The following is a 24,033-nucleotide window of genomic DNA, read 5'->3' on the forward strand; positions in this document are numbered from 1 at the left end:
TTCATTTGTCAATTTACAGAATTTAGCTGAGTGTAAATTTCCTTTAAAAAGTCTGCCCTATATGGGTTGAAGAAGTTACATTTCTTCATTAGGTTAGAAAAAGTTTTGTAAGGTTTGCTGTCTTTTCCAATATCTCAGTTATGAGACAGAAGAGAAGGCAGTCTTGTTTATTATTTCTAAAACCCAAATTAAAACTATTAGTTAGAAGTTAAAAAGTGACAGATTTTAACTCAAATCTCAGAAGTATTGCTACTATGAAAACTGTTCATAAGGCAGTTACATTTATTCATAAAGTATGAAATAAATGCCTCTGTGGACATATTTTTTAAAAAGGTTAAAGGGAATCCATCTAGCCTCTTACAGTGTTCAAGTGAATATTGAATTTCTGTGGGAGGATATTGTGTGTAGTAATTTAAAGGGTCTGAGAATTTGGATATAAAAATTTTAAGTGCAGTCAGATATTTTTAAAATTAAGATTATGAATAAATAAGAATTTACATGGCAAATATATAATAATAGGCATACCTGTGGCATTCTCCTCAATATAATGCATAGATATTTTCAGATCACTTTATTCCTGTTGTAAACATCACAAAATGTGTTTTTCAGTAATTGAACAACAATTATATTCAACATTATAATTACACATTATATTATTTATAATTAGGTCTTGTTAGTGTATTAAGAAACATATGCACTAATTTTCAGTTTGTTTTTAAAAATGTTTTGATAATTGTATGTCAATAATGTTTTTTTCTTTTACATTTTATTTGAACCATTCAATTACATTGTGAGAACACATTCATAGGCTGTTCTGCAAAAGGTTCATGGCACCAAAAGTTTTAAACTATAATCTAACTAAACTTTGTAGTTTGAAATTTAATGGTATTCCAATGAATGAGTTTTACTGTATATTTAGGCAACAAATACAAGCTTTTCACCTCTTCTCTACTCCCAAAACCTGATGGGTATTGTACAATCTTGTGAAGAACAGTATTTTAATAAACGCTTCACTGTGGGTGCTGGTAGGGGTTAGAGTACAAGTAATGTAGTTTTTAATGTTTTCCTGATGATTATGTATGTTTTCATTTACATATTTTGTATGTGTGCCTGTGTGGGTATAGACATATACCCACACAAATATTTCCCTTTTAAGAAATCACTAGAAGTGTATGTTTAAGTTGTATTTGAGATCTTTACTATTGTTTTCATAAACACCACTATTATTATAATTTTTTTATATAAGAACATTTTGGGCTAACCTCCAGAATGTAGTAGGAAAGAACAGTACATTGGGAAGAACTGTTCGTTTGACTTTCATAATGTGTTTATTATTTAGTTTTCTAAAGTGCCTTTTTTTCTTTTTTAAAGAATACTGATGTAATCCCTCCAAAAGAAGCAACTCCTTCATCAAATTTTACTGGTATTCGACCTGCACGAGTGGTATCTTCAACTTCTGAGGAAGAAGAAGCATTTACTGAGAAATTTCTTAAAATCAATTGCAAATATATCACCAGAGGCAAGGTAATGGATGATATTTTAGAGAAAAATTTTAATCATGCCTAATTTATTAATTAAAACATGACAGTTTTCCATTTACATTTTTTCTCACCAACATTAGCAAATGCCTGAATATTTTTTTAAATATATTTTTAGTTTTAGGTGGACACAATGTCTTTATTTTACTTTTACATTTTGCTGAGGATCAAACCCAGTGCCTCATGCATGCTAGGCAAGCACTCTACCACTGAGCCACAACCCCAGCCCCAAATACCTGAATATTTTAAAAAGGCATTTGTGTGCGAGACCCTGGGTTCGATCCTCAGCACCACATAAAAATAAAATGAATAAAATAAAGGTATTGTGTCCAATTACAACTAAAAAATAAAATTTTTTAAAGGCATTTGAGATAATTCCTAGCTTGAATCAGCATGGTCCTTTCACATAACCTAAAGTCTGGTGGTCTGTTACAATTGTTAAAGGTAATGGAGTATAAATAAATTCACTATAAAATGCAGTTAATTACTATTTCTAGAATGTTTCAAGAAGCATGTAAGAAAAAAGAGATCATTAATGGGTACTATTTGAAATACTACTTTTGTAAAGTTATTATAACACATAAATGGGAAGAAAACTATTTATTGAGTACCGACTATATGTCAAAATGACTTGAGGTATACTAATTAATTTATCAATTCAGAATAATTTGTGAAATAGGAGGTCCTATTTCTTCTTCATAGGAAAAAAATCAGAAAAGATTTAACATATCCAAGGTTTCTCCATTATGCAGAATTCATAGTTTGAATCTGTTTTCTCTACCATACCTGGCTGCTTTTTCAAGGAAAAACTTCCAATTTTCAAAGGAATTATTGTAAATTAATACAGAATTGAAAACTAAATTCCAGGTTTTACTTGGAAAATGACTATAACTTGATACTGACTTTGCAGGCATACACGAGAACCATTACTTAGAGTCAGAATTCATGAACTATTTGAAATAACAAACATTTAGTGCATAAATTCCTCCTGAGCAGTCTTTTAGCTGCATCCCAGAATCTGGATAATGTAGTATTTTCATTCATTTAAAAATATTTTCTCTTGATTTCTTCTTTGCCCCATTGAATATTTCAGATTGTTTTAATTTCCAAATATTTGGGAACTTTCTAGATACTTTTTTAAAAATATTTTTTAGTTATACATGAATATAATGTCTTCATTTTGTTTATTTATTTTTATGTGGTGCTGAGGATCAAACTGAGTGCCTCACATATGAGAGGCAAGGTCTCTGCCACTGAGCTACAACCCCAGCCCCTCTAGTTATCTTCTTTTACTAATTTCCAACTTCATTCTATGCCATCGGAGAGTATACCACTGATGAGACCTGTTTTAAAGTCTAGAATACAGTATATCTTGAGAAATGTTCAACGTGCACTTGAAAAAATGTGTATTCTGCTGTAGGTAAAATATTTTATAAATCACGTAAGTCAAGTTGGGTGATAGGGTTGTTCTTAAGTATTCCTGCTGATTTTCTATTTGTTCTATTTCTTCTTAACGGAAAGATGTAGAAATATCTCACTGTAATTGTGTAATTGTCTATTCTTCTTGCAGTTCAGTTTTCTTCTGGGGTGCGTGTGTGTGTGTTTTGAAACTCTGCTATTAGGTGCAAAAATGTTTAGGAATTTATATTGACTTGATGAATCGAATTGTTTGTCATTATGAAAGGCCCTCTTTATTCTTGGTAATATTCTTGGCTATGAAACCCACTCTGGGAATAGTATTATATCTACTTCAGCTTCCTTTTAATAAGTGTTAACGTGTTTTATCTTTTTCCATTTTTTTACATTGAGCCTAAATATGTATGTATGTACGTATTTTAGTTTTTGGTACTAGGGACTGAACCCAGGGACACTTAACTATTAAGCCACATCCCCAGCCCTCTTTTGGGTCTCCCCAAGTTGCTTAGCGCCTTACTTTTGCTGAGGCTGGCTTTGAACTCCTGATTCTCCTGCCTCAGCCTCCCCAGCTGCCAGAATTACAGGTGTGCACCACTGCACCCTGCTGCATTGAGTACTTTATAATTTCATGTTATCTCCTTTGCTGGCCTATTACCTATAGCACTTTATTTTTTAGTGACTCATTTAGAATTTACAGTATATATTTTTAATATGTCATAATCTAATTTAAATAATATTAAATTAGTTAACATATTGTGTAAGAAAGTTATAAAAGTATGCAGTTCACCATTGAACAACATAGGAGTTAGTTAAAACTGCCCCTCCCCATGTGGTTGAAAATCCACTATAACTTTTGATTCCTCAAAAACTTAACTAATAGCCTTTTATTGACTGGAAGCCTTACCAAAATAACACAAGCAGTTGATTCACACATATTTTGTGTTTTATATATATATATATATATATATATATATATATATATATATATATATATATTATATATCATGAGACAAGTGAAGGGAACTACAAGAAATTACTTTTTAGTAGCACGTATAATTTATTGGAGAGACAACTACTCAAGTAGAAATGATTAATGTAACAGCGTTTTTTTATTGGTTCTTTTTAGTTATACATAACAATAGAATCTATTTTGATATATTTATACAAGAATGGAATATATCTTATTATAATAATGGAGCTCAGTCTTGTGGATGTACACAATGGTAAAATTCACTTAGGTGTATTCATATATGTACTTAGGAAAGTTACATCGATTAATTCTACTATCTTTCCTATTTTCATCCCCCTTTCCTTCCTTTCATTTCCCTTTGTCTAATCTAATGAACTTCTGTTCTTCCTCCCCCCTTTATTGTGTATTAGTATCCATCTGTCAGAGAGAACATTAGGCCTTTTATTTTTTTGGAGTTGACTTATTTTACTTAGCATGATAGTCTCCAGTTCCATCCATTTACCAGAAAATGCCATAATTTTGTTCTTTTTTATGGCTGAGTAATAGTCCATTGTGTATATAAACCACATTTCTTTATCCATTTATCTGTTGAAGTGCATCTAGGTTGGTTCCGTAGCTTAGCTGTTGGAATTGTGCTGCTATATACATTGATGTGACTGTATCACGGTAGTATGCTGATTATAACTCTTTTGCATATATATATCAAGGAGTGGGATAACTGAGTCAAATGGTGGTTCCATTCCTATTTTTTTTTTTTTTTGAGGAATCTCCATACTGCTTTCCATAGTGATTGCACCAATTTGTGGCCCCACCAACAATGTATGAGTGTACCCTTTTCCCCACATCTTGCCAACATGTTAACTTATGTTCTTGATAATTGCCATTATGGTTGGAGTGAGATGAAATCTCAGTGTAGTTTTAATTTGCATTTCTCTAATTGATAGAGATGTTGAAGAGTTTTTTATACATTTGTTGACCATTCATATTTCTTCTTTTGCAGAGTGTCTCTTTAGTTCCTTTGCTCATTTATTGATTGAGTTATTTGTGGGGGGGTTTTGTTTGTTTGTTTTGTTTTGGTGTTGAAGTTTTTTAATTCTTTGTATATCCTAGAAACTAACACCCTATCTGAGGGATGGATAGCAGAGATTTTCTCCATTCTGTAGGCTCTCTCTTCATGTTCTTGATTGTATCTTTTGCTGTGAAGAAGCTTTTTAGTTTGATACCATCCCATTTATTGATTTTTTTCTTTTACTTCTTGTGCTTTAGAAGTCTTGTTAAGGAAGTCCATTACTAAGTCTACATGTTCAAGTGTTGGGCCTATACTTTTTATTCTAGTAGGCACAGGGTTTCGGTCTAATACCTAGGTCTTTGATCCATTTCGAGTTTAATTATTGAATTTTGTGTAAGGTGAGAGATAGGGGTTAAATTTCATTCTACTACATGTGGATTTCAAGTTTTCCCAGCACCATATGTTGAAAAGTCTCTCTCCTCTGATGTATACTTTTTATTCTTTTATCTAGTGTGAGATTAACTGTATTTATGTGGGTTTGTTCTGTGTCTTTTATTCTATTGGTCTTATGCCTATTTTGATGCTGGTTTTGTTACTATAGTTCTGTAATATAATTTAAGGTCTGGTATTTGAGGCCTCCTGTTCTGCTTTTCTAGCTAAGGATTGCTTTGAGTATTCTAGGCCTCTTATTTTTCCAATGAATTTCATGATTGCTTTGTCTATTTCTATGAAAAATGTCATTGCAATTTTAATGGGAATTGCATTAAATCTCCATAGTGCTTTTGGTAGTATGGTCAATTTGACAATATTAATTCTGCCTGTCCAATAACATGGGAAATCTTTCCATCTTCTAAAGTCTTCAATTTTTTTCTTTAGTGTTTTGTAGTTTTATTTGTAGAACTCTTTTACCTCTTTTGTTAGATTTTCAGTGTTTGAAGCAGATAACCTCAACACTTAAGCCCACCATAATACCGATGGGAGAGATGGCTACAAAATTATTAGGGTAATACATATATACTCTAATTAGTTTTATATTCTATGACTTAATGCTGCATCTTTCCTTTTTTTTTTACATTTTTCTTTAGTGCAAATGGTGCTGTGTATTGTCTATTAAGTGTTTATTTAAATTTTGGTAAAATTTTAACTTACAAGATTCCTATATTTTGTGGTAATTAATAATAGACTATTATATACAAATATTTCATGCATTCATGGCACAGTTGTTGATTTTTTTAGTTCAGTTGCCAGTTTTTTAAAAATTTTTATGAATCACATGCAAAAAAAAATCTGCTCATAAGAGAATTCATGAAGTTCAAACTCTTTATGTCAAGGGTCAACTGTGTTGTCACACCTTCCCCCACAACATTTGTGCTCTTATTGTTCTACCTTTTTATTTCTACATGTTTTAAACTCCAAATGCAATGTTATTTTTGCTTTTAAAAGTAAGGAAAAACTATTATATCTATCCACTTCTTTTTCATTCTCTCTGCCTTTCATTTTTTTAAAAATAGATCCAGATTTCAGTCTTGTATCATTTTTCTTTCTACTTGAAGATTTTTAAAAATGTTTATAGTGCAATTCAACTGGTGATAAATTTTTTCAGTGTTTGAATATCTAAAAAAGTGTTTTCCCTTCTTTTTTAAATAATACTGTCATTTATGTATCTTTTCAAAATTCTGTATATATGAACTTTTAAAAAAAGAATCCTTAATCCCTTTATTTTCTACCACTGTATCCTTTTTATCCTCAGTTGATTTTAAAAAAAAATAATAGATTTTATTTTGTAAAGCAATTTTAAATTGATAGAAGAATTTTACAGAAAAAGTTCACATATACTTTCTCCTTCTTACCCCATTACCTCTATTAGTAACATCTTGTATTTGTGTGCTATATTTGTTATAAATGATGAACTAGTAATTATTAAGTCCATAGTCTACAGAATTGAGTCTTGTGTTCTACTGAACATTCTATAGGTTTTGACAAGTGTATAATGACATGTATCCATCCTTGCCATATTATACAGAATAGTTTCATTGCCCTAAAAATCCCCTGTGTGTCACCTACTTATCCCTTCTCTATTCCTCATGAACCCCTGGTAACTAATTATCTTTTTACCATCTCCAGGGTGCCATGTATTTGAAATCAAATAATATTATTGTAGGATTTCAGATTGACTTCTTTCACTTAGCAATATGCATTTAAGATTCTTCCACGACTTTTCTGGCTTTATGTTTCATTTCTTTTTATTGCTGAATAACATTCCATTGTGCTGTTATATTACAATTTATTTAGCAATTTTCCGTATTGAAGAACATCCTAGTCTCTTCCAAATTTTATATTTATGAATAACGCCATGCTAATTGTCATGTGCAGATTGCTGTGGATGTAAAATTTGACCTGATTTGGGTTAATGCCAGGGAACATGACTATAGGATGGTATGATAAGATTATGTTTAGCTTATTAGAAATTGCTGAACTGTCTCCCACTGGGTCTATAACATTCTGTGTCCTGTTGTTATACATCTTTTCCAACATCCAGTGAGTTATAATTCTGCTATTTTCTGGCTTTTATTTTTCCAAAGAGAAGTCTTCTGTTGTTTCTATATTTGGTATTTTGTGATAGAAATTATGTAGTTTTTCTTTTATTCTCTTTGTTACTAATTTTGAACAATTTGATTATGGTATGCCTTTTTTCATATTTAATTTGCTTTGGCTTTATTTAACTTATAATATCTGTGGGTTTGTAGCTTATGTCAAATTTGGAAATATTTTTGGCTATATTTCTTCAGATATCTTTTCTCTTCCATCTTTTATCTTCTTTAAAAACTCCAGTTAGGCACACAGGTTGTTTAACATTATCTCAGAGGTCTCTGAAACTCTTTTCACATATTTCCTGTCTTTTCATTTATATAATTTTAATTGCTATATTTTTTCCCACATATAGTACTGGGGATTAAACTCAAGGGCACTTCATTATCTCCCATCCTTTTATTTTATTTTATTTTGAGGCAGGATGTAGATAAATGGCTTACTTCCAATTTGGGATCTGCCTCCTTAGTGTCCTCAGTTGCTGGTATTATAATCATATACCACTGCCCCCAGCTTAATTATTATATATCTTAAAATTAACTATTATTTTTCTTCCCATGTATGATCTATTGTTATTTCTTTCCAGAGTAATTTTCATCTCAATCTTGAAAGTCTCATCTTTGTAAGTCTAAACTAGGTCTCATATTTTTCATATCTCCACCTACATGCACTATCATTTTTCTCTATTTTAGAATATCATTATAATAATTGTTTTAATAGTTTTTCTACTATTTTTTTCTTTTGTCTCACTTCAGGATCTTCTGTTAATTGAATTTTTTCTTTGTTGTGGGTCATTTTTTTTTCTGTTTCTTTCCATGACTAGTGTATGATTTTTGGATACAGTTGTATTCCTGTAAATATTTTTATAGTTTTTTCTTGGTTAAATTTCTTATAAACAATTTAATCCTGTTGTTTTCTGTGTTAAAGTTTTGTTGTTGTTAGTTTTTTAGGCAAGACTACTGCAGCCTTTAATCTGTGACTAATTTTCCCCTTTATTGAGAAAATACTCTTCAGAATATTCTGAGGCCCTATACATACAAGGCTTTTCTCTCTGATTAAGGAGCATATAAAGTATTCCTGACTCTGTGGCCTCTGGGGGTTGCTTTTGCTTCTTTTGTGTGCTCCTTTCTCATCCTTGGATACTTGTTCTATGCATAGTTAGTAATATGTACTTGTTCAAAATCTTGAAGGAAACCCTTTATAGATGTCCAGAAATCTCATACTGAGAATTAGTTCTTGGCTTGAAGCAGAAATTTATTTGCAAATATACAAATAAAAATTTTGTTTAAGGATCAAAGTAAAGATAAAGTCATTGGCAGGATTAAGAATAGCCAAAATACTCTGCTTCCTGATGTTATTGCAATATAATCTCTTATGGAGTCTGGCTCTCTTTATTATAATGCACAGAAGAAAGTAAGCAGGATATTGTTATTTCTTTTGCAATTTGTCTTTTCTTCTTTCATCTTCCTACATATTGATTATAGTAAAGTTATTCACATAAAATAATAGAAATTTATCAAAACTATAATGATTAAATTATTGTGGACTTAAAAAATAAAAATCATTGTATACTTTTCTATTAACTGAGATGGGTTCCTAAATCATAGTCTTTTTATCTTTTAGTATTTATTGAATTATTATAAACGATGACTTTTCTCTTGGAGATAGACTTTATATTAGAATATAAATAATTTCTCCTTAAAAGATTCCAGGAAATTATACATAAGAAAGCGAAAATGTTAATACTAAAGAATAATTTGTGTCTGAAGTTTCTAAAAGTCATGGATTAAGAAGATACTTAATTGGAAATCTTTTGCTCACAACAGTCTTAATATAATGATGATATGTCAATATTTTAGAACAATCAAAAAGGAATGCATTAGTGTGAGTTTATGATTTTAGATTGGATCTTGGTCAAATGAATTTTATGTTACTTTCTCAAGAGATTTTCATGAATTGTATGCTGAAGAAACATTTCTCATGGTCAACTCTTGATTTATAGAGAATGCATGTGACCGATTGCCTCAAAAAGTGCCAAGTATGGAAACCTTGATTATGCTGCAGAGGAAAGAAAGCTTGAAGAATTCACCTTTTAGTAATAGCATATAAGCATGGATTCCTGGAAATTAGCTTCATGAGATTGATCCATCTAGTAAGAAGGGGTTTCAAGTCCCTTCTAATCTAAAAAGTAGTAGCACAGTTTTTGATAGAGTTTTCAATAGTATTAATGTGCATCGACAAATAAAAGTGTTATCATTACATTTGACCTTTTATTGCAGTGTAGCTAGTTAGCATTATCTTTGTGAAAGTACTCTTAAGATGAAAGATAAAATTTATGTTATGCTAGTGAACCAAATAATGTGGTTGAAATCAATGAAAATAAAATTACGAGTGACAAAGTTTTTGAGAGAACCTGAAATTTGCTCCTTTTTTAAAACAATTTCTGGATGATTGCTTGGTTTAATTTCTGAAATAATTTAATCTACCGGAAAGAGAAGATATGAGATACTGGAAACCTTTAAGGTTTTTTACATTTTACCGTAGTCTTGATTATATGTTTTTTGGATGTACCTTGCAATACAACCCTAACCCTAACCCTACAACATACTTTACTATTTCATTGAGTTGAGTCAGCATGTACTCCGGAAATACAAATTAATATATATTAATCTAATTAAAATATTAATCAAAAGTTAAATAAGCTGCTATTTTACATAGTTACTGATTACTTAGTTGTTTCATGGTCTGGACCAAAAGAAGTGCTGCTTAGTTTCAGATTGATTCCCTTTATCCACCAAAATGTATCTGCACATTCTCTTCTCTCCAATTACATGCATTTACTATAAATAATAATAAGTGAAAATATTTAATTATCTGTAACACATGTAGTCACTTTTTTCCCACTTGTTTTTGGATGACCATATTCAGCATTAGATTTTTTTTTAATTTGGCATTGGTCATTCTTAATGACAGTGTTTTCCATAATTTAGTTGTTTATGTTCTTAAAGTTGAGCTAGGTAACTCACAGAACTGAATATGGACTTGGAAGAAGGGTATGATACTAAATCAAGCAAGATTTACGATTTTCTTTCCCTTAATAGCTTCAGGAAAAGGAAGACAACTTTGAAGTAACCGTAGGATTTTTAGAATTATTTTTGCTCTTCATTTTTGCATATATAGAACACAGTGGAATAAGAGTTAAAAAATATACTAGTTAAAGAATATTCCATACTTGATTTGGAGTAATTGTAGTTTTTAACCCATATGCCAAAGGAATATAGTAAAGAATTCAGACTATCTGGATTTTTAATCCTGCTTGTTTAGGTCAACATGTCTTGTTTTTCTCAGTCTTAGGCTTCCCATCTACAAAACAGAAACAATTCTACCATCTCAGAGATACGATTATGAAGATCAAATGAACAACAAGTATATAAAAGTGTGATACATATGAAGTATTCAATAAATATTAATTAACATTAATTGTATCAGCAGCCTGTGAAATTTAGTTTATAAAAATAGGCTAGAAAGCAGATTTGTATCAGTATTTATATAAATGTGTTTAAAATTTTATATCTTTTCATGGTGAAATTAAAAATAATTTTTGTATACTTTAGAGGTCATCTAATCTGTCTAATTTTGTGAATAAACAATTAGACCCAAAGGCATTGCTTCCCAAAGTTACATAACTTGGAAGTAGCAGAATCAAGAGAAAAGCAGTCATTTAAAAAAAAAAAAAAGATATTGTAAAGAAATTTTGCTCTTTTCCTTTTATAATGGATAAAACTGTCACATGATTTGATAGCGTCTGCACTGTATACATTAAACTATTTGGTACTTGCAGTGAGGGAATAGCACAGGAAGAAGGATGCAAATTAAGGTTAAACATAGCTTTGTGCTTTTGCAGTACTTTACAGTCCCTTCTAAATTACTGAAATTATTTTTCTGATACATGATAATATAGTATTTTGCTGAGTTTGCAGAATTAATTCCTGGCTTGATTATTTTAGGTGGAGTATGATATTCTTTGTATTCTACCTCTCCTAAATGGCAGAATTCACTGGGAAAATGGATTGTCATTTGAAACGTTTTCATGAGAATGTCCTAGTTATTGAGTCATATATATGATTTAGTGTGTGTGTGTGTTTGTGTGTATGATAGCTGAATATCATAAGACCGTTAGTAAACCTTGCTAGAATTCTTTTTGCAATTTTAAACTTTGAAGATTAAATATTATTTTCTTTTTTCATCTTAGGGCACAGTCAGTGGTGTGCTGCTAGTTACTCCAAATAATATAATGTTTGATCCACATAAAAATGACCCATTGGTTCAAGAGAATGGCTGTGAGGAATATGGCATCATGTGTCCAATGGAAGAGGTGATGTCAGCTGCAATGTACAAAGAAATTTTGGATAGCAAAATAAAGGAATCCTTACCCATGTAAGAGTGAAATTTTTGCTCCTTTGCAATTTGTTTACATCTAGATAGTGAATTCTGTTCTAATGTTCTTAAAAATATTTAATAGTTTTTATACATACTTTTCACTTTATTAATAATGAAACAAAAATATGTGCAGTATTAAAACTATTATTCTTAATACAACCAAAAGTAGTTAGCAATTATGTTAGGTTTATGTTTGTATCTTTGGTCAAGAACCAGATATTTGAGAAGTAACCTATAGTACTGATTAATTCAATGTTTATCAGTTTTCTTTTTTTAATTTAGATAGAGTATCTAGAATTTTGACTTACCTCTGTGAGTAATCATTGTCAGAGATAGTTTTTAAATTTTCCTCAAAAGGCCTAAAGAGTGAGTGAGGTGCAGGATGTGGGACAGGCCACAAAAATAAATACTTGACACTGCTATAACCAGAATAGTTTTATTTTTTAACTTATTGATTTTTACTTTTGCACTCTTCACAAAAGTACAGAATGTGAAGGAGAAAACTTGAAAGTTGTATTATTAGGAAGCATTAACCTTGTAATACACTGTTCAGGGGATTCATATGTTTCAATAACATGGGGATGTGTCATAGACTTTGAAAGCTGACTAAATTAGTGACCAGAGAGAAAAAGAGGAATGAGAAATAAAAGGAGAAAATGATAAAATATAGGTCTACAGACAATGAAAAATGGAAAGAAAGAAAACTAATATGTAGTAGAAAAGAACCTCCCTATCCTTCCGTGTTTTACTTTGGCAACAGTTTAAAAACTGGCTTCACTTTGACTAATACTGATATTTCCATCCCTTTATGAACTCATAGGTATGATGATGGCTGTTTCAAAATTGGCTCTTGGGCAGAAAATTTATAAAGGAGAAAGGAGCAATTGTTTTTGTCTCTGATTAAGAATAGATGAGTTGTTAGGATATGTGTAATAGAATAAAAATCTCTTGGAAAATTCACCAGTATACCTTCCAAACCATACATATTATTTTGGCGTGATAAATTAATCTTTATAGACACAGATAATTAGAACGTGTCATCATCATCTTCTTCTGTTGGTTATGTTTGTAGATCATTATTCAGAGTCACATTCAGCAATTAAGTATTATTGAGGGTGGGTGGTGGGATGAGACAGGAGAAAACCTAAAGAATAAGATTCAGAGAGAAAGAGGAAGGTTATATTTGGGAATATACAATCATTGGTGAGATTTTTTTTTTGTTGTCCTACTTTTCTATTTGTTTTATGATATTTTGGGGTTATCTTATTCTGAACAATATGTCTGTTCTACTAGGATGTTCTCTTTTTTCCTTTCAGTTCACTGTTTTGTCATTTAGAGTATCATGTGGAAAGACTATGCACTAAATCCATACTTTAAAACAAAAATTCCTCCAGAAAGAAATATCTTTAAATCTTGCCATATATATTAATAAAAAAGAATATTTGGCACCAAATTAGATAAACAAAGCATGAAATTATTTGCAGAATAATGCCATATGTAGCAAAAATGCGTTGAAAATTTTGATTTGTCTTTTTATACTTTCTAGAAAGTTGATTTCAGAGCTACTGTCTGGAACTATATTGAAACAGTAGCAGCTTCATTGGCATAAATGTTTAGTCTTTAAACATATTAACTCTGAAGAGTTTAGCACTTACCTAAATATATTTCCTATTAGGCTCTTATTTTTATCTCTTACCCTAAAGGTCTTATAATTCTATTGTATATAATTCTATTGTATAGGTAAGATTTCTCAAAATTAGTGTCCAATTCCAAGAACTCATAGATGCAGTTTAAATGAAATACCAGTAGATGACACTATTGTATATTAAATAACACAAGTTAGATGCTTGTGTTAATTAAAAGATGAATCCAGTACATTAGAGGCAGAGATATAAATTGAACTTCAACTGAATAATATTTTAAAATTTTTACTTAGTCTAGTTATAAAAATTATGCAGATTTATTACAGATAATTTGATAAATGCAAGAAAGAGAATGAGATAAAAAGATGTACAACTTTTCCATACAGAGAAGTAACTATTTTTATGTTACTTTCCATTCTTTCCATTTATAGTGTTTTTAGGTTGTCCTCCAATTGTATATGTATAAATATTAATACTGTATCCAGTAAGAATTCATGTAGTTTCTGTTTGCCACAAGATACTTTTAACCATCACTGTAAATTGCTGATTTACATTTCATGAAAAAAGATGTGTACTTACTTTTTTCCAGAACTTAAACTATGGCCTTTGAACATGAGTGTTTGTCCAGACAAATGGCAATAAAGAAGTAAAGCTGAACCCAATTATGAATCATTCATTCCAATGTCTAAATTCTTTACCTGAATAAATTTTCTTACAACTTTTATTTAGGATTATTAGCTTAAAGATTTACTGAAAATAGTTTTGCCTCAGTCTGTTGAGATTGTTTTTAAGCCTTCTATTTAAACCTTATATTTTAATTCAACCTCTATTTGAATGTAAATGAATGTTGTGTGTGTATATAACAAATCGGATGTATTCATTTTATTAAAAGATACAACATTTTAATTGAAATTTTCTTTAAGCTATTTTCTATATTCCATCAATGAGTAAATATTAGTTTAAAATTCTAGCTTCAGCCAGAATTATGTTATCAAACTTTCTTTGATTCCTTTCAAGGAAATCTTATATTGTTGTTTTCCAAATCTTAAGCAGTTACTGAAAAATTGAATGTGATTACTTTCTCCTTGTGAATAAATCAAAATTTTTATATTCTATTGAGACATATACTTTATCTTCTTTGAAAAACCTCTTCAGTGATATTAATTATTCAGTTGGTGGAATATAAAAGACAATTTTTAAAGTCTAATAATATTTAACTTTGTTTAATGACAGAGAACTAGATCAGTTATCAGGAAAGGACTTCTGCCATTCAAAGAAAATAACAGGAATTAATACTGAGGAAATGGACTCAAGAATCCGTGATGCAGGTAATGATAGTGCCAGCACTGCTCCTAGGAGTACTGAGGAGTCTCTTTCTGAAGATGTGTTCACAGAATCAGAACTCTCTCCAATACGAGAGGAGCTTATCTCTTCAGATCAGCTACGACAAGATAAGTCATCTGGTGCATCATCAGAATCTGTGCAAACTGTCAATCAGATTGAAGTAGAATGTTCAATGGCCAAATCAGAGTCTACTAGTACTCTTGATCATTCAAAATCCAATACTGAACATTCTACAAATGAAGTTGGGGCTTTATCTCATGCATCTGATTTAAATAATCTGGAAATGTCCACTAAGGGAGGAGATACAGTTACAGATAACCTTCAAGAATTATCAGCCCCTAAAGAACAAAGCACAAGTATAAAAGGTCATGTAATCCAAGATGCTTTTCGTCATGAGGATTCATTGCACCAAGAAGAGAGTGGAAAAGAAAATATGCCTTATGGAGAAACGACAGAATTTAAACAAAAGCAAACTGTTGACAAAGGCAAACAAGGAAAGGAACAAAATCGGGACTCGGAGACAGAGGTAGAAGAGTTACGTAAACTCTGGAAAACTCATACCATGCAACAAACTAAAGAGCAAAGGGAAAATATTCAGCAAGTGTCACAGAAAGAAATCAAACATAAAATTATATCTGCTGATGGGCATGTAGAAGGTAAGCGTCAAGGAGCTTATGAAGTTAGTTCATTTTATTGCGTGTTGTCTCTTCTAACTGACTCAAACACTGCTGTATCTTAGACCAGTCTGAAAGATAATCAGGTAGCCCTTGTTTGAAGTTACTCTGGGGACAAGTCTTTGATACCTGCTGTCTTTTGTATCCCAAAGATACAGGTTCACAAAATGAGAATCTTTTGTATCATTTTTTAATATTCTTGACTGAATGCATTCTTTCTTAAATAGCAGTTTGTTTCTTGGAAATGCACAGAAGTTTTGTAATAACTTGTTTATTCCATTGTGTCTCTTAGTTCTTAATATGCCTTTATCATTGCACATATATTTTAATTGAAATTTATACTTACCGAAGTTGTAATTTCATCTTTCTTTTAGAAAGTACAATTGGATATAAAAATCTATTCCTAGAATACTTCCAAATATCCAGAAGTTTCATCATCATCCTATTATATGTTTTCCTTTAAAAAAACAGAATAAATTAAAATATCATATTCTCTTTTAGTTCTGTTTTTGGTAATATTATTTATGAAAATTATAAAACAGTTTCCTTCTAATATACTGTGCTTATACTTACTGCATTATGGGTTAAATGGGCTCATATAACAGCAAACATGTCTAGAATTAAGTAATTCCATTGAAATACTGATCCCAATTTACATATGAACTAAAAATTGTACTAAAATATACATGAAATAAATTTACCATTTTAACTGTTTTTTTAATTGTGGTAAAATATACTTAAGATTTACTGTTTTAACCATTTTTTAGTCTGCATTCTAGTGATATTAGGTACTGTGACATCCATCACCAACATCCATCTCCAGAACATTTCATCTTCCCAGACTGAAACTACATACTAATAGTAAATGGCCATTTTCCCTTTCTCATAGCTGTTGGCTACCATTATTCTACTTTCTTCTTTTTTTGACTACTTTTTGTACTTCATTTAAGTGAAATCATGGAGTTTTTTTGTTTGTTTGTTTGTTTGTTTTGTGTGTGTGTGTTGGTGTGGATCATTTTACTTAACATAATGCCTTTAAGGTTCATGTATGTTATAGCATAGTTAGAACTCTCTACCTTTTTAATGCTTAGTAATTAATATTCAGTTGTATGTTTGTCACATTCTGTTTATTCACTTTGTTATATCTTTCTTTTTGCTATTGTGAATAATACTTTTGTGAACATTGGTATACAGATATCTGTTTGAGTCTCCTTTTGGTCTTTTAGAGCACATATGAAATTACTGGATCATATGATAACTCCATGTTTAATTCTTTGTGAAACCATCTATTTTTCATAGTGGCTGCACCATTTTACATTCCCATTAGCAATGCATAATGATTTGTTTTAATTTTTAAAATACTAAATAGTCCTTGCATCATCCAATTGACATACCCTAAAGACCTAAGGATTATATTTATTAGAATATTAAAAAATACATTTAGTTGAAGCATGTTTTTATAAAAGATTAACTAAAATCAAGGACTATTTCCTCTATAATATTTTTATTTAGAAGTAATATTTATTAAGGAATGTATGAAAAATATAGGAGGCTATTAGACAATTTATAAAAATTACTTGGGATTTATCACCCAGAGGCAGTCATTATTAACATTTGGAATATTTGTTGTTAGAGGATCTATGTGTTTATATGTGTGTGTGTGTGTGTGTGTGTGTGTGCGCGCATAACTTTGATATTTACATGTAGTATACTTATAGATTTCTTTATCTGAAATCAGGTTTACACTATATATAATATTTTATCCTGCTTTTTTTTTCCACTTAACACTTTTGTCATGAATATTTCTATGTTATAATTCTTTGAAAACATGGTTTTAATAGCCATATGATTTATTCAACCATTTTCATATTGTTAGCACTCTCGGTTGTTATTAGCAATTTATATTATTAAGACATTTACTTTCTTTGGTATAAATCATTCTTATGTGAATATCTTTATTTGAAGACTTTTACATCTGATTTTTGCTACATTTTGAAGCCTTTGAAAAAGATAAAATTATGGATTCTGTTGAATAACAATAATCTGTTATTGGGATTGTTGTGGGGGTTAGGTGAGATCCTTTTATAACCAGATAGATACTAAAAGGAGAAAAATTGGTAGGTATTCATAGAGTCTATGTTCATATAGTCTATAGATTGCTATTTGGTTTCTTTTTTTATATCATGAAATTAATTTTAAGTATTTTTTAAGTAACCTGATACTCTACAACAGGGAAATATTAAAACTTTCTGAACTTTATGACTTTGTAATAAAAGTATATAATAAATATAAAGCTGAGAAATACAGCTATGAGAAGAATGCTTATAGTTCCTCCTTTTGACCAGATGTAAATACTGAGGCTAAAATAGATTATATACTTCCCACAGTATTACACAGAAGAAAAGCCATGTACTTTGTATAGTTTTACACAGAAAAAATGCCAAAAGGTACCCAGATCTCTGTAAGCACACTTCCTTTCATAATATGCTGCCTTTGCAAGCTAATTAATGTCCGGATTTCATGAACTCAACTATATTATCAAACACTCAATATACTTCATATCTGTATCTTTGGTAGGGAGAGTTAAAGATTATTCAGGCTTAATTAACTGTCCAAATAAATGAATGAATCTAGGTTTATCACACTTTGTGTGTATGTAAAAATTCAGAAACTTACTCATCTTTTGTCTATAATTACTATATTAAAGTAAGCCTTACAAAATCCTGCAAACTTACTTAGATGCCATTCTAAAGACTGATAGAGAATATGCAGAAAATTATAAATGTATATGTGATTACTTTTGCATAGTATGTCTAAACAAAAATTTAATTAAGAATTTCCTGAAACTTTGCATTTTTCCATAAATATAATTTCACTTTATTAACTTGGCTCTCTCTTTTGGTCTTGCTGTGTTTGTGACTTCAACTTTGTTGGGAGAAAAATACAGGTTACTTAAGGTAATTCATCTGAGTATCAGTAAAATTAGTTTTTATTCTGTAATTAGTCTGAAGTTGAAAGGTAAGATTACTTAATCTAAATTATGTGATGCATGAGGATTGTATAAATACTGTTTGGCTCTCACTTCTAGGTTCTGCACTTTTAAAGGAAAAGAGAAGAAATAGATTACATAAGTTTTTGTGTCTCAGAGTTGGAAAACCAATGAGGAAAACATTTGTATCCCAAGCAAGTGCTACAATGCAACAGTATGCACAAAGAGATAAGAAACATGAATATTGGTTTGCAGTGCCACAAGAAAGGTAAAGTAGAATAACATAAAAACAAAACCTTGAAAACATTAAGATTCCATGAATTAAATTTATTTTGTATACCTGCATACCAGTGACAAAGTACTGTAAAAAGTAGTTTCTAATTAAAATTGTACATTAAATCTATTTAAAATCATTTAACTCCTGCTTTGTACACTTAACTTTATCCCATTTTTAATTATATCTTTGGAGTTTATTGTTAAAAAAAAATGTGACTATGTATCCAGTTTTAGTGGCAAAAAAAATGTTCTTTAAGATATCTTAGATATGAAGGTTCATCAAAATATTAAATGAGTGGCTGAGGTTGTGACTCAGCTGTAGAGTGCTCGCCTAGCACATGCTGGGTGCTGGGTTCAATCCTCAGCACCACATAAAAATAAAAACAAATAAAAATAAAGGTATTATGTCCAACTACAACTAAAAAAAGTATTTAAAAGAAATATTAAATGATATGGCCTTTACCTGAAGGCAGGTAATAATCTAGAATTATAATCTCTTTATTTCAATTGCCTCAAAAATATTGAATGCATTCTATATATATATGACACTAAATTAGCTACTAAAAGGATGTAGTATTTTCAAGCTGTTTTTGTGTACATTAGAGCACAGTAAATTTCTTCATTATAAGTTTAATCAATTAAAAATATGTCTATTGTTAATAAATTATAAATATTGATATTTTAAGTTAAATTATTAAGTTGATCTTTTAAATACTATATATCCAATAGAAACTAAACAAACTAAACAGCCTAACAATTTGCCATCTGCCATAATCCACTTAAAAACCCATATGTTCTCTTTTTTTATTTATTTTTTTAATGGGTATTAGGATTGAACTCAGGGTCACTAGACCACTGAGTCATATCCCCAGCCCTATTTTGTATTTACTTAAAGGTAAGGTCTCACTGAGTTGCTTAGCACCTCAATTTTGTTGAGGCTGGCTTTGAACTTGTAATCTTCCTGCCTCAGCCTCCCTCCCGAGCTGCTGGGATTACAGGTGTGTACCATCAGGCCCAGCCTATATTCTCCTTTAATAGTTAAAAATTGCATCATTACATTTTTAGCTTTGTATTTCTATTTTCCATTATGCCTCCTCACAGAATTTTATATAAGGTATTTTTATCTTTTATTATTCGTTGCAACAAACTACACATACATAGGCACTTACATATCTGCATATATGTATATTGAAATTCCATTTATTTCATAACTTTCCATTACTGTTGTCAAAATAATAAAAAGCCTAAGATTTTACCCACTTGGAAGCTTATAAATCAGCCTGCCTTGGTTTGATACATGGTGGCTGAAAAAAGTCACAACAATAGCAGTAATCAGGTTGCTCATTGAAAGGATGAGGAAGGATTCAGCATCACTTTTTCCCTTTTTTATTTTCTTTCTAAATACTGAGAGGCTTTGTTTATATAAAAGTCACTAACACTCAAATACTTTTATTTATAATGTCATTCAGTTCTTTCAAGTTGTTTTATTATGTTCCAAAACTTCATTATCTTTCATCAGAATCGGTTTTAATGATCAACAGTAAGCAACTCCATTGAAAACTCCTTCAGTTTTGTGGAAATCAATGGATTAGAAACAACTGAATTTTACAAAAGAAATTATTACCCAGTTTTATAATTCTCCATGTTTCAATACCAATCTTGGGCAGCCTGGAAGTAGTTATACTTTAAGGAATATACCATTGTAAAAATCTGAATGGAAGATGATACACCTTTCTTTTACAAATTAGTAAAGGTATTTTTAGCAAAAGCAGAGAAGGAGTAAATCTGCACACCATCATTATTGTATAATTCTTAGGGAGATTAGTATGAGATGAGAGAAATATAGAAATTATAGAGAAATTGATTCCCTTAGAACGATCTTAAGTGTCCATATACCTCTTAGAAAAGATTTCTGTGTTGCTTTGAGTACTACTGCTTTGGGGGGTTATAATGATAAAGTTCTCCCTATTTCCCTTAACCCATCAGACAATGAGTATGCCTTCAACAAAATGTGGTTACAGTAAATAAAGTTTATGGTATGTTTGTATAGTTCATAAATAATTAAAAGGGATGGAGCCAGATAATCAAATTCGTCAGTCATATTGAAATGACTCCAATGAAAATTTTAACTAAATTTAGTTTTTCTGTTTACTCTTGGTTATATTTTCATTTTTACATGGAAGTTTGTTTTAATAATGTCCTTTCATATTGGCTAATGTTCATTTAAAAGTAATTTTACTAGGATTCTAAGCTTTATTTTTAAACATGACTTAATTTATATTGCTTTTGGTAGGGACAAATTATCTGAAAGATAAAACAGTACACTTTATGTTAGCTGTCACATAAGGAATTACAGGTTTTTTTTAAAAAAAATTATTAGATTGAATCTATAATTTCCATAGTTGTTGTTATTGTTATATATGAACAGAAGGTTTTATAATGAATTTTCAGTTATTCATGCTAATTGAAGCCAAGAAAGTACAGATATTTAAAATATGTGTTTGGCCTTTAAATGTATTTCTTAAGAAATTCAACAGCCTGCTTTACTATAGGTAATAAAACATTGGAAAGAGGAACCAGAGATTTTAAAGACTAGATCATCTATCCCTGAGTCAATAATTAAGTATGTGTTACTGGTATCATTTAAAAGTTAAGGAAATTAATTTCTGTTAAATTGGAAAACTTCTGTACAATGTCCAGGTTTCAAAATAGGTAGCTAATAAATTGTTTACTTATATTTAATCATTAGATCATTGTGTGAATTAGGACAAAGTTACAGATTCAATTTTCTTTCCCATCACTAATATCTTTAAAGAGGAAAAATATTAGCTATATATCATATTTGAACTAGTCAAAGCATGCCAAAGAAATTCTGAATATGGTTTTTCAAAACAACAGAGTATAGCCAAATAAATTGTTTTTAAGTTAATGTTTTTCCAATGGGCTTTTTATATAAAGTGCATTATATTTTGTGTACATTTTGTCAATAATTTTACCAAGATATCTCACATATGATTTTGTAAATGTAGTTAACAGCACAGAATACTAGTTATAGTAATACTCCCTTGTTCTAATAGGACGGACCACTTATATGCCTTCTTCATTCAGTGGAGTCCAGAAATATATGCAGAAGATACTGGTGAATATACTAGAGAACCTGGGTTTATAGTAGTAAAAAAGATTGAAGAGTCTGAAACAAATGAGGATTCTACTAATCAAGCAGCAGCCAGAGAATGGGAGGTAAGAAGAAAAATATGAAGATTTCATTTATTTTTTTTTTACTTTGTATGAATTTATAATTTTATGGTAGTATTAAATACAAGTTATCTTTGTACAAAGGAGTTATTTTTTAAAGGTCCAGAATGAATCTGGCAGTAGTTTTAATACCATTTGTTACTCTGATTTTGATTTAAAATACTAGAAGAACAACCCAGCAGCTTCTAGATGACTTTTATTCAGTGTATTTTAGAATCTTTATTTTCAGAAGGAGTAACACTGTGGCAAAGATGGAAATAATATTAACTGCTGTTCTATTAATTTTATTAAAACTTTTATTGCATATTTGATTCATTTTAATTTCATCTCCTGCATGGAGGGAGGTGTAATACTTATTGAACATGTGGAGGCAAATAGCAGTTCTTTCAGACCTAAGCATTATATTGACATGAGTTTAGCAATAGTAATGTTAGGGAATGTTAGCTTGTGCTAATGTAATAAAGTTATAATTTTTATGTGCTCAAAGTTAATGAACTTATTTAATTGGCCAAATAAATATTGATATGCTTTATTGAACTCCATTTAGATCAATCTGTTGAGATTAAATGATCTCATTTCACATGCCTTGAGTTGTATGGTTGATAGATTGACAATACAGTTTTTCTTATTGCCTGAATTAATCTATTCTTGATGTATTAGAAAATATAGAGCAGATGCTAAAATGTGATTATCAAAGAAATCAGTTTTTGTTAATCATTTGGTTAATGTTTGTGGTTATTTATGTTATATGAATTTATTATGCATGAACATAACATGTATAGTGATTAGCAGTATACATGGCATGTCTTGTTTAAAAGGTGAACTTGATTGTGAATGTGTCTACTTTCGTTCTGTGTGGTATATACAGCATCCATTTCCACTGTAACTTCAATTTAATGGAAGGAAAGAAGTGACAGTTATTGAGCATTTATATTGGAATCTTTTAAAGCTTAAACCAACATTATTAATCGTCATACCAGCTTTATTCATATCCAAAATGGAAATGACTTGAATGCCCATCTGCAGGAGAATGAGGATAAATTTGTGAATATTAATAAAATTTCCAGTAATATAGAGCTAAAAAAGGCAACTGCCGCAGTCTGGCTGGGCACAATCAGGAGCCACTTGTCAAAAGAAACTAACTTTATTTTTAGAACCACACACGCCAAACAAAACAGCCTCTCAGGAAAAACCCTCAGAGCCCAACTGCCACCACCGGCTTTCCACAAGCCTCTCTCTCTCACACAAGTTTCTCCCCACCTCCCACAATCCTCCTGCTCTTGAGGCCGATTGGCTGGGTCACGTGGGCGGAGCCAAAAAAGTCCCCCAATGAGCAGCTCCGTGGTCTGAAAGGGCAGGGAAACAGCCCAATGAGCATCACCGCAGAGGAGCCAATCAGCTAGATGTTGCTGGGGCCGAGGAGCCAATCAGCTAGATGTTGCTGGGGCCGCTGTGAGCCAATCATCAGCCAGCAGCTGGAAGTTTGCTGGCAGCTGGAAGTTTGCTGGGGCCCCTTTGGCTGTGGCTCTCAACATCTCCCCCTCTCTGTTTAAACAACAAGCATGTGGCTTAGGGACTGTGCCTGTTAGGCAGTCCAATTCAACATATGGTCCTTACCCGTCATCGGATGAACTGACCTCTAGGCGTCAGCCTCCTGTCTTAGGTTGGTACCACTGCAATTGGATCATACCCGTCACTGACTACCAGTCCAGCATACAGCCATACTTGTGGATAGGCCTTTGCACCTGTGGGGGGGGGTGAGGTTCTTTGCCTCACCTCTGTTGGCCCCCAAATTTTAGACCATCACTAGTAGAGGAGGATGCAAAATGCCATGACATTAAGCCAATTGAGGCCTCCTTTGAAAAATTGTACCACCGGTGACATCATCAT

General features: G+C 31.0%; 1 protein-coding gene across 8 annotated transcripts in view; it reads left to right on the plus strand.

The window, feature by feature from the left end:
- Oxr1 (oxidation resistance 1) overlaps positions 1 to 24,033 on the plus strand; it is a 411,354-nt gene that overhangs the window by 347,442 nt on the left and 39,879 nt on the right. For all 8 annotated transcript variants that reach the window (XM_046464584.2, XM_046464583.2, XM_046464586.1 and 5 more), the window contains 5 exons: positions 1,372 to 1,524; positions 11,775 to 11,959; positions 14,839 to 15,605; positions 18,712 to 18,880; positions 21,966 to 22,128. In XM_046464584.2, the coding sequence (XP_046320540.1) occupies positions 1,372 to 1,524; positions 11,775 to 11,959; positions 14,839 to 15,605; positions 18,712 to 18,880; positions 21,966 to 22,128 (1,437 nt within the window). The remainder of the gene's footprint in view (positions 1 to 1,371; positions 1,525 to 11,774; positions 11,960 to 14,838; positions 15,606 to 18,711; positions 18,881 to 21,965; positions 22,129 to 24,033) is intronic.

This window comes from Marmota monax, unplaced genomic scaffold (genome assembly GCF_021218885.2).
Source record: "Marmota monax isolate L192 unplaced genomic scaffold, Marmota_monax_Labrador192_F-V1.1 WCK01_AAM20220418_F8-fsc00003, whole genome shotgun sequence".
NCBI lineage: Eukaryota > Metazoa > Chordata > Mammalia > Rodentia > Sciuridae > Marmota > Marmota monax.